The sequence below is a fragment of the Salmo salar genome, chromosome 16, assembly GCF_965601325.2.
Source record: "Salmo salar chromosome 16, fSalSal1, whole genome shotgun sequence".
In the NCBI taxonomy this organism is placed as follows: domain Eukaryota; kingdom Metazoa; phylum Chordata; class Actinopteri; order Salmoniformes; family Salmonidae; genus Salmo; species Salmo salar.
In genome coordinates this window covers 33,276,097-33,288,265 of record NC_138306.1, presented here as the reverse complement: position 1 = coordinate 33,288,265, position 12,169 = coordinate 33,276,097, and the positions used below count along the sequence as shown (strand labels likewise).

Genomic DNA, 12,169 nt, shown 5'->3' with positions numbered 1-12,169 from the left:
CAGAAGTACTAGCTGAACTCTGTAGCCTGCCTGGACAACTCAGAGGAAGCAATGTGGAAAAGGAGGGAAATGTACTACAACCCCACACGGTAAACACAGAATGCAGTTTGCAAACCCCACAATTCTCCAACAGGTCAATTAACTTTGGATTGCAAAAGCTGTAGAGTTGGAGTGGAGGAGGGTTCCCCCTGTGAACTTAAAACATTTGCATGAGATATGCTATGAAAATTAAAAACATATTTATCTGAAACAAGCTTGTGTTATTGAGTACTGCAGATGTGATATAGTATTTGTTCTGTTAGTTGACTAGTAAATTACTGTTTCATAAGAGGCAATCCTTTTAAATAAGTACATTTATTGCATCTATTAATGCAAGTCTACACAAAATATTTATGATACAGTAGCATCCCCTAAACAGCTGTTTTACCAAAATAAAAACATAAAGACAAATCAAATTTGGAACTTACTAGAGGGAAATTACAATTAGTGTATACAATGCATTCGGAAAGTATTCAGACCCCTTGACTTTTTCCACATTTTGCCATGTTACAGCCTTATTGGGAACTGGGAGACTAGTCAAGATCGAGGGAAAGATGAACGGCGCAAAGTACAGAGATATCCTTGATGAAAATCTGCTCCAGAGCGCTCAGGACCTCAGACTGGGGCGAAGGTTCACCAACAGGACAACGATCCTAAGCACACAGCCAAGACAACGCAGGAGTGGCTTCGGGACAAGTCTCTGAATGTCCTTGAGTAGCCCAGCCAGAGCCCGGACTTGAACCCGATCGAATATCTCTGGAGAGACCTGAAAATAGCTGTGCAGCAACGCTCCCCATCCAACCTGACAGAGCTTGAGAGGATCTGCAGAGCAGAATGTGAGAAACTCCCCAAATACAGGTGTGCCAAGCTTGTAGCGTCATACCCAAGAAGACTCGAGGCTGTAATCGCTGCAAAAGGTGCTTCAACAAAGTACTGAGTAAAGGGTCTGAATACTTACGTGAATGTAATCAGTTTTTATTCTTAATAAATTAGCAAACATTTCTAAACCTGTTTTTGCTTTGTCATTATTTGGTATTGTGTGTAGATTGATGGGGCGGCGACAATTTAATCCATTTTAGAATAAGGCTGTAACAAAATGTGGAAAAAGTCAAAGGGTCTGAATACTTTCCAAAAATAATCACAATACATATTTTCGTCATCTGTATAACAAGGGAGCAAGTTCGCTATGCATGATTCAATTTTGTTTTTAGACGGATAAAGCAGTCTGGCCTAAGCCCCACACAACTGCATGTTCCTGTGTCAACCATAATTCAGCTTTCAGTTCTTTCACCTTTCCAATGAATTAAAACCACACTATGTTGACATTGCTTTCTATTTCACATCTGAGACAACCAGAAAAGCCTGCGATACTCACACACAACCCTGTATAGCACATCCATCTCTGAGCAAGAGCAACACAAACTTGCTAGTCATATAGCACTATGAGCATCCCAGAATTTAACCGATGAAAGCAAGCTTGCATAATAAGATATGTTTTGTAAAGTGTGCAGATGTGGTCATACTTGATAACTCTTGCATTGTTTTATTTTTTTAAAGAAAGGAATGGCCAGCCAGTGGTTCCAGTTGATTGGTGTTTATTCTGACAATAGACACAAGGAAGCACATTCGATGTGCAGGACCACTATAGGTTGATGGCTGCAGATTCGTGATTGATCGCTTGCATGTCAATATCAGACTGGGTAGTTTTCTTAATCAAACATCTTTACAATGACAAAAATAGTACAAACTACAATAAATGTGATGGTACCTGACGATAGAAACAAGGAAGCACGTTAGATGTGTAAGACAACAGTATGTTGATGGCTGTAGATTCGTGGCTCGTCTGGAAATAGCAGGGAGCTAAAGCGACCATTAAAATTAGAGCATGCTAGCTAACTCGCTCTTACAGCAATAACATGACCAATATCTAACAGGTAGCTTACACATACAGTACCAGTCAAGTTTGGGTTCTCCTTCTTTTTTTTTTACTATGTTCTACATTGTAGAATAATAGTGAAGACATCAAAACTCTGAAATAACACATATGGAATCATGTAGTAACCAAAAAAAGTATAAAACAAATCTACATTTATTTTATATTTGAGATTCTTCGAAGTAGCCACCCTTTGCCTTTGACAGCTTTGCACAATCTTGGCATTCTCTCAACCAGATTCACCTGAAATGCTTTGCCAACAGTCTTGAAGGAGTTCCCACATATGCTAAGCACTTGTTGGCTGCTTTTCCTTCACTCTGCGGTCCAACTCATCCCAAACCATCTCAATTGGGTTGAGCTTGGGTGATCGTGGAGGCCAGGTTATCTGATGCAGCACTCCATCACTCTCCTCCTTGGTCAAATAGCCCTTTCACAGCCTGGAAGTGTGTTTTGGGTCATTGTCATCTTGAAAAACAAATGATAGTCCCACTAAATGCAAACCAGATGGGATGGTGTATTCCTGCAGAATGCTGTGGTAGCCATGCTAGTTGAGCATGCCTTGAATTCTAAATAAATCACTGACAGTGTCACCAGCAAAGCACCCCCACACCATCACACCTCCTCCTTCATGGTGGGAACCACACATGCGGAGATCATCCGTTCACCTACTCCATGTCTCACAAAGACACGGCAGTGTGAACCAAAAATATCCAATTTGGACTCATCAGACCAAAGGACAGATTTCCACCTGTCTAATATCCATTGCTCGTGTTTCTTGGCCCAAGCAAGTCTCTTCTTATTGGTGTTCTTTAGTATTGACTTCTATGCAGCAATTCGACCATGAAGGCCTGATTCACGCAGTCTCCTCTCAACAGTTGATGTTGAGATGTCTGTTACTTGGACTCTGTGAGGTGCAATCTGAGGGGCAGCTAATTGCCGATTTCTGAGGCTGGTAACTCTATATGAACTTATACTCTGCAGCAGAGGTAACTCTGGGTCTTCTCTTCCTGTGGCGGTCCTCATGAGAGCCAGTTTCATGATAGTGCTTGCTGGTTTTTGCACCTGCACTTGAAGAAACTTTCAAAGTTCTTAATTTTCCAGAATGACTGACCTTCATGTCTTAAAGTAATGATGGACTGTCGTTTCTCTTCGCTTATTTGAGCTGTTCTTGACATAATATGGACTTGGTCTTTTACCAAATAGGGCTATCTTCTGTATACCCCCCCTACCTTGTCACAACACAACTGATTGGCTCAAACGCATTAAGAAGGAAAGACATTCCACAAATTAACTTTTAACAAGGCACACCTGTTAATTGAAATGCATTCCACATGACTACCTCATAAAGCTGGTTGAAAGAATGCCAAGAGCATGCAAAGCTATCAAGGCAAAGGGTGGCTACTTTGAAGAATCTCAAATACAAAATATATTTTAATTTGTTTTACACTTTTTTGGTCACTAAATGTTTCCATGTGTGTTATTTCATCGTTTTGATGTGTTCAATATTATTCTACAATGTAGAAAATATAAAAAATAAAAAACCCTTGAATGAGTAGGTGTGGCTAACCTTTTGACAGGTACTGTACATAGTGAACTCCTACACATTGTAAATATGAAAATAGAATATAGTAATTTCAGAACATGTCAATATCAGACTGGGAAGAATTTAAGTTTGCGATCTCTCCCTATCTGCAAGCATGACCAATGGCATTACAACTTACTGATATGTAAATTTAACCAACCAATAGGAATACACAAACAAAATACAGATTTCTGCAGTGTCAAGTGAAAACATAACCAACCCTGTTACACAGACAATAGAATAATATTTACATTTTTAGTTCCAATACTCATTTACAGTATATACAACCATTTGGCAGCGAGAAGTGTATGTACTATACTGCATATACAACCATTTGGTCACTGTCATAAGGCAGGAAGTGCCAAATGAACCACCATATCCCTAAAGACTCACAACAGACTACAGGCAGGGATTAGTATGCATTGAAGCCCTAAATCATTCAGGATTTCTCACAAAATGTCCAGGCATCTACTATCCAGAAATCCAAAGAGGGAGGACTTCCCGTGACAGAGAGGCAAGTCTAATACTCAGGGTAAATTCAGCACCAGTGTGCCCCCTGCTGGAAGAGTTGATAATTCAGTTAGCCACTGCTAGGCCCTCTGGGACGAGGGAGGCAAAGAAGGCTTTGAAAAAGATCCAGGCAGTCCAAACGATGGACACCCTGTGTGGAGGCACCAGCACTGCAGTCAGGGGGTGTGGTTCATCAAGCTCAGCCTCCGCCCCAGCCCCCTCTTCTTCTGCAGGGTCCTCCGTCTGAGAGAAGAGGAGAAACTGTTAGCCCCACCGCCAGAGTTAAGATATAAACACACTAACTCTGTATTTATTCAACACTGTTACTGAAAGGCTATATGCTGTGTGATGAATGTTACTACATAAGGGCAGTAGCTAAATGCCTTGTTAGAAAGCCATCTCTGTTTCCCACCGCCAGAGAGAACGTGTCTTACAGGTGGAACTGGGTTCCTGTCCTGGTGGTTCTGGATGACGTCGGGGACCTGGTTGTTGGGACCTCTGACCAGGGGCCTTCTTCTGAAGGGGAACCAGCCTGCTGTGTGCCTGAGAGGAAGACAACGGGGATTAATAAAGTAGATCTGCATGATTTTTCTTAAACTGTGTGTTTATTACACAGTCATAGCATACAGTCAAAGTACACAGGATACATGTTATTTGTGAGTACATCTTATTCACGTGGTGGTGAATTTCATGTTATTAATGGTTAAGAACAGGTGTGCAAAAAAAGAGGCAGTACCAACTCACTGATATGATAATAATGGAAACTGTTTACATTCCCAGGACCAGTCCAACTAACAGATAATGAACATTTTCTTCTTATCCTTTTATTCTATTCTGGTTAGAGACTGTTTGCGCTGTTCTGTGAAGGGCGTAGTACACAGCGTTGTACAAGATCTTCAGTTTCTTGGCAATTTGTCGCATGGAATAGCCATAATGTCTCAGAACAAGAATAGACTGACGAGTTTCAGAAGAAAGTTCTTTGTTTCTGGCCATTTTGAGCCTGTAATCGAACCCACAAATGCTGATGCTCCAGATACTCAACTAGTCTAAATAAGGACAGTTTTATTGCTTCTTTAATCAGAACAATAGTTTTCAGCTGTGCTAACATTACTGCAAAAGGGTTTTCTAATGATAAATTAGCCTTTAAAATGATAAACTTGGATTAGTTAACAACTTGCCGCTGGAACACAGGAGAGATGGTTGCTGATAATGGGCCTCTGTACGCCTATATACCGTTTCCAGCTACAATAGTCATTTACAACATTAACAATGTCTAGAATGTATTTCTGATCAATTTGATGTTATTTTAAAAAATGGACCATTTTTTACAATTTTCTTTCAAAAACAAGGACATTTCTAAGTGACCCCAAACTTTTGAACGGTAGTGTAAGAACAAACAAACAGCCACATAAACAGCAAACTCACAGGTACATAAGGAGGAGGCTGCTCATGACCAGGACGAAGCGGCTCAGGCTGGAGTAGAAGTAGACGATGCTGAGGAAGACACCCAGACGTGCAGCCGTGTACACCCAGTCAAGCCAATCACGATCGATATCCTCCTCATCCTCCATCACAGGTCCGCCCTGGGCGTTCATCCGCAGGTTCTGATTGGCTGCTCCCGGGTTGATGAAGGCGGCGTCCTGCGCATTCTGATTGGCTGGCAGGGCTGCTGGGATAGCGGCTTGGTGGGGTGCGACAGGCAGGGATGGGCCGGCGGCTGGGGCAAAGGGGACAGAGGCTGCTGCTGCTGCGTAGGCTGCATGGCTTTGGGACAAAAGACAAGAAAAACACACTTCAAGTATTTTCCCTGCTTAACCCTTGCCTACAATTTCCGTGCCCCTGCAAAAATCTAATTAACATAATGCAAAAATCCCCCCAAAAATGTGTCTTTAAGCTAGAGAGATGTTTTTTTTTGCATGGGCTGCTTCTCAATCCACCCCATCTGCCGATATCACCCTAGACTGGTGTTTGTCAGACCATGAGACATCCCGAAAATCATTCTTCTCAAGAAAATGTCTGTAGCGTCAGCACAGTTTGGCCTACAAACTATTCTATTGAAAGATGACTCTCATGAAAACGACAGTTCTAAAGACACCCACAAGCTTCACAAGACTCATCTGAAGTTGAACTCATCCTCTTCTGCCAACTTCTGTCTGTAGCCTCCAAACGGTTTGGGCTACAGACTAATATGACATCTCAGTGGAAAGCTGACTCATACGAACACGATGGTGTTCTGCGTTTTGCTTTAGGACGCCCACAAGCCTCACAAGACTCGCCTGAAGGTCCCCGGTACCAGTTTTTAAAAAATGAATAGAAGTATCAGTAAAAAGTTTGGACACACCTACTCATTCAAGGGTTTTTCTTGATTTTTTATATATTGTAGAATAATAGTGAAGACATCAAAACCATGAACACATATGGAATCAGATTTTCAACAAATCTAAATATATTTATATATTCTTCAAAGCAGCCATCCTTTGCCTTGATGACAGCTTTGCACACTCTTGGCATTCTCTCAACCAGCTTCATGATGAATGATTTCCCAACAGTCTTGAAGGAGTTCCCACATATGCTGAGCACTTGTTGGCTTTTCCTTCCCTCTGTGGTCCAACTCATCCCAAACCATCTCAATTGGGTTGAGGTCGGGTGATCGTGGAGGCCAGGTCATCTGATGCAGCACTCCATCACTCTCCTTCTTGGTCAAATAGCCCTTACACAGCCTGAAGGTATGTGGGTCATTGTCCTGTTGAAAAACAAATGATAGTCCCACTAAGCGCAAACCAGATGGGATGGCGTATCGCTGCAGAATGCTGTGGTAGCCATGCCGGTTAAGTGTGCCTTGAATTCTAAATAAATCACAGACAGTGTCACAAAGCACCCCCACATCTCCTCCTACATGCTTCATGGTGGGAACCACACATGCAGAGATCATCCGTTCACCTACTCTGCATCTCACAAAGACACGGCGGTTGGAACCAAAAATCTTAAATTCGGACTCATCAGACCAAAGGACAGACTTGCACCAGTCTAAAGTCCATTGCTCATGTTTCTTGGCCCAAGCAAGTCTCTTATTATTATTATTATTATTGGTGTTCTTTAGAGTGGGTTCTTTGTAGCAATTTGACCATGAAGGCCTGATTAACACAGTCTCCTCTGAAAAGTTGAAGTTGAGATGCGTCTGTTACTTGAACTCTGTGAAGCAGAGTGGCTGCAATCTGAAGTGCAGTTAACTCTAATGAACTGATCCTCTGTAGCAGAGGTAACTCTGGGTCTTCTCTTCCTTTGGCAGTCCTCATGAGAGCCAGTTTCATCATAGCGCTTGATGGTTTTTGCGACTGCACTTGAAAAAACGTTCAATGTTCATGAAATGTTCCAGATTGACTGACCATCATGTCTTAAAGTAATGATGGACTGTCGTTTCTCTTTGCTTATTTGAGCTGTTCTTGCCATAATATGGACTTGCTCTTTTACCAAATAGGGCTATCTTCCAGGTGACTACATCATGAAGCTGGTTGAGAGAATGTCAAGAGTGTGCAAAGCTGTCCTTTTTTTTTATTTTACCTTCATTTTACTAGGCAAGTCAGTTAAGAACAAATTCTTATTTTCAATGATGGCCTAGGAAGAGTGGGTTAACTGCCTTGTTCAGGGGCAGTGCGACAGATTATTACCTTGTCAGCTAAGGGATTCGATCTCGCAACCTTTCGGTTACTAGTCCAACGCTCTAACCACTAGGCTACCTACCTGCAGTCATCAAGGCAAAGGGTGGCTACTTTGAAGAATCTGAAATCTATTTTGATTTGTTTAAAACTTTTTAGGTTACTACATGATTCCATATATGTTACTTCATAGTTTTGATGTCTTCACTATTATTCTACAATGTAGAAAATTGTTAATAATAAAGAAAAACCCTTGAATGTGTAGGTGTGTCCAAACTTTTAACTGGTACTGTACATAGTTTAGTGCCTAAAATATGGGGATAAATACATGTAAGATTTATATATATATATATATATAAAACTTCCTGATCTTATCCCTCTCAGATATAGGACAGACACTTCAAAACAAACTTCCTTTTACATTTTTTGGGGGACTGTTATTTCATGTAGTGAATGTGTTTTTCAATGCGTTTCTACTGGCTAATAGCAGTTATGCCAAATTCAATGTTCCTTCGAATCATTTTTGTATATATTTTTTGATAACTTAATGGGTCTTAAAATTCAAAATCAAACAGCTAAATAATCCTTGGTATGACCATCTTAAAACACTTCCATATGTTAGCTTATTATTTATTTATTTTTGGATCAGAAAACTTGTGGGGCCAAATAAAACCACCCACGGGCCAAATTCGGCCCGCAAGTTTGGGCACCCTGCTCTAGAGGGTTAATAATATGCTATGGCAGAACAGTAGGAAGTCACATAACTAAATGTGATAAAATGCTTGTGATTGAATACTTACTACTGCATGTAGTACTGGCGAGCATACATGTGCTGCAGCCAGAGAAGCTGTTGAGGGCTGTAGAGGGAGTAAGTGGGGAAGGTTGGGTTTGTCATCTCTGCTGCCACTAGCCTAGAAACACAGGATAATAGCAGTGTGAATTACATGTCATGTCAGACTGAAGGATAGATCAATGTATTGCATATAATCTCTCCAAGCAATATAACTTTTCATAAAGCAACACAAGTAATAGATACAGTTCTAATACCACCAGCCTTATGCAAAGAATGCACCAGTCTTGTTAACTCACGTTGTAGTGCCAGGCCATGCAGCTGCTGGTGGGGTGTGAGAGGGGGCAGGGGGCCTGCGCTGTCTCAGTTCTGGTTCACTGGGCACAGATGGGGCTGGGGAGGCACCCTCTGGGTTCTGACCGGTAGGCATGGCTGAGGTTTGTGCCTCTTGCTGCTCTGATTCCCTGACCTGAATCAAAAGTGAGAAATGGTGTTACACCACAGGTGTGGACATCAGCGGATGCTCCTCAGAGGAGGAGAGCGTGTTGATGAGAGAAGGAATACAAGGAGCAAAGTGATCATGCTGTTGGTATGTGGCTACTATGAAAGTGAACTGTGTTTGCGTGTGATCAGGGGTGTTTTCTTTCCACCAATTCTGATGAAAACCTTAAACGGAAGCAAATGTAACGGGGATAAACATATCTGAATTTGTCCAAAAGAAACTCTTGTTTGCAACTGTTGGACTAATGATTACACCCTAGAAAAGTTAGATGCAGGAAAGTGTGTGCAAGTTGGTATTGAATGTGTCACTGTCCGTCACCTTGACTACGCAAACATTTCTCTTGACCTGTGTGCACCGACATTGTTAAGCTTCATTCATAGGATAGGTTGTAGCAACTTCATGATGGGTGTAGGGAAAATGTAAGTATGATGTAGTAGTCTAAAGCTATCTATGTTACATTAAGCTGGGTGAATGGAATATGAATGACAGAATATGAATGAAAGTCATCCAATATGCTGAAATAAGGCCATGCTCATTTAAAAAAATACCGTCCTCCCTCATCTTAAAGATATAGACAAAGTGACAACAGAAACCATCACAGTAGACTAGAGGATTCAAAATAACGTGAAAGATACTTGGTCCTGGTTCCTTAAACTGCACTTGAATATGTATTGTATGATTGTTTGCATACCATTCCCAATCTGAAAAAAGCTTTTTACAAAATGGATCCCTCACACACATGTCTAGACCCATTTGGCACTAAAATACAGGAATATACTCACACAATTTTTTTTAAAGTTATGTGAAACCCCCAACCTAGCTATCTTTAGATCTAGCTGCATAGCTATAAGCTGCAGTAAAGTTTCAGAGATGCAAAGTTATGGTCTCCAGAGAATCCTAATGAGAGCAGTTGTGCACCTGTCTCCTGCTACCCACTGAGCTGGGACTCCTCTTTCCAGAGAACAGAACAGACTCCACTGACGCATTCTCAACCACTGAATGGGGGAATAATTGAGACGATTTTGGCTGATAGGGCGTTTTGGCTTATCAAATGATTCCTTATCAACTGTGTGAGGTGGCTTTTTCCTAAGCTGAATCTCTGGCTTTGACTGTCCTTTGTCAGCTCCCAATTATAGCTACTAGTTAATATTCATGAGGTGTGCATGGTTTCTAAAGAACGAGGGAATCACTGGCACAGCAGAACTAAAAAGTTTCATCATGGTTTGGCACAATATCTTGGGGAGCAACAACTGAGGCATTGTTGACTGATGCTATTTATTGAGTAGATTTAAAAAAGCTTCACCCAGGACTACATCATAACCTTCACATAGAATCCAGTGTCACAGTTTGAGATAGGGTTCCATATGGGGTACTTTACCTTTGGCCTTGCTCCTAGCGGACCTATAGGCTGAGTCCTTACTGCACACACCAGGTGCACAGTGGGTGTTAGGTCCGTCTGTGAAGACATATACATACATGATAAGATACACCAGACAACATAAACCACAGTAATATACATTACATCCATTCTTGGCACTGGACATAGAGGGACAACCTTTTGAATAAAAAAATTAACAACAAACAATGGCTATTGAAAAATCCTGTAAGAAAAGTAGTGAACTGAGTGATCAACATCTTCTGATCTGAAGTTTAGAAAAGGGGTTATGAGGGGCTTATAATAGGCTAGAACTCCAGGGTTGTCAAAGTCCAGTTTTCAGTCGGTTTTGTTCAACAATAATGATTCTAGTATTGTGATTAATTGACAAAACAGATGAAATATTCAAACTGTTCTGCACAGTTAAGTCACGGCAGTAATACTAAAACAACTAAGACATGTTTCGTAATTATCTGAGTTCAGGTATTTGTGTGGGCTGACTGAATCCCTGATCTAGGTACATTATGTTGAATCGGTAACAATATATTTTTGACAGATGATGCCTACAATCTGACCAGATGCTTGAAACATATTCTCAGAACTTTATCTATATACTGAGTTATGTGTATTTGTTAGATAGATGAACAAGCACACACACACGTACGTACCTTTCTGAAAATCTCTCTTACATGCAGGTGGTCTGGGAGCAGCTTGCCAGAGTAAATTAGTCTCTGATCACTTTCAGCCTGTGGGGGAAAGGGGGACAGATGTCAACACAAGACACACACTAACAGCAACCACGATTAATAAACACAACTATGCATAGCCTAGCTAGCTAACTTAGCTATTTGGCTTGAATGATTGTTATTGACAGTAGCTAGCGTCACATTAGCTGACAAGCTTCCTTGACCTATATAACTTGGCAAGGACTTGCTAGCTTGCTCTGGTAACGTTAGCTAGCGAAGTTAACTATTACATTCACTCACCGGGTTGTTTGGGTACATTCTCGACAAATGTGTCTTCAACTCTTTCACTGTCCAGTCCATGTCAACTCCTTCAATCGTTTGATCCCCGTGGGCTTGATTAGGTGTTTTTATCACAAGCTTGATCGTTTTTTGTCTAAGAAAACCAGTATTGTCCATGTTTATTTTTTTGTGACCTCTCCCAACGTGATTAAGTAGTAGCTACAATGTAGCCTCTTAGCTATCAAATAATAATATCAACGGAGTGAGTAACTACAGTATCTGGTCATCTGAAATGTCAGAGATACAAAGTAGCAATCAATTTCTTCACCCGAAAACTTTTTAGTTGAAATGAGGAAGTAGTTGACACAGCCTGTCGCGTTAAAAGGAGTGTTGTTTGGAAACACATTGTGGCTTGATGTGATTGGCTAAGCAAGGCTCGTGATCCAACGTGGAGGCTCGTGGAGCATGCTGTTCTGCGCATGCTGTTCTGCGCATGCTGTGCAAAGATTATGATACCCGCTTCGAAGTTACAGTTCACCACGTATGAGTTACGTCAGTCATATTTGAACATTTTGCCTTGGCCTGTCCAAGTTATTTTCCACATTCAAAAGACAGAAACATTTCATTAGATAATTGTGCTCTATACTGTACTTATCAAACATTTTGTTGGTTCCGGTTGAACCAAAAATAACTTTATTTTGAAAGTTAGGCTTCTTAGAATGAACATCGAAACGAGCATTATGATAGTGGTGTTCTTTCAAGGGATTACACAATACAAGAAGCCTAGTTATTACTTTAATCTTTGTTAACAAATCGA

The 12,169-nt window shown here is 41.0% G+C and overlaps 1 protein-coding gene across 1 annotated transcript; it reads right to left on the bottom strand.

Moving 5' to 3' along the window:
- Positions 1-1,617: 1,617 nt before the first annotated feature.
- On the bottom strand, positions 1,618-11,754 carry LOC106573722 (homocysteine-responsive endoplasmic reticulum-resident ubiquitin-like domain member 1 protein). Its single transcript, XM_014149026.3, has 8 exons — positions 11,374-11,754; positions 11,056-11,133; positions 10,391-10,468; positions 8,810-8,979; positions 8,521-8,631; positions 5,490-5,828; positions 4,499-4,607; positions 1,618-4,307 (listed from the first exon to the last, which is right to left on the bottom strand). The coding sequence occupies exons 1-8, from the start codon at positions 11,527-11,529 to the stop codon at positions 4,131-4,133; spliced, it is 1,218 nt and encodes a 405-aa protein (XP_014004501.1). The 5' UTR covers positions 11,530-11,754; the 3' UTR covers positions 1,618-4,130.
- Between the last annotated feature and the right edge of the window lie 415 nt (positions 11,755-12,169).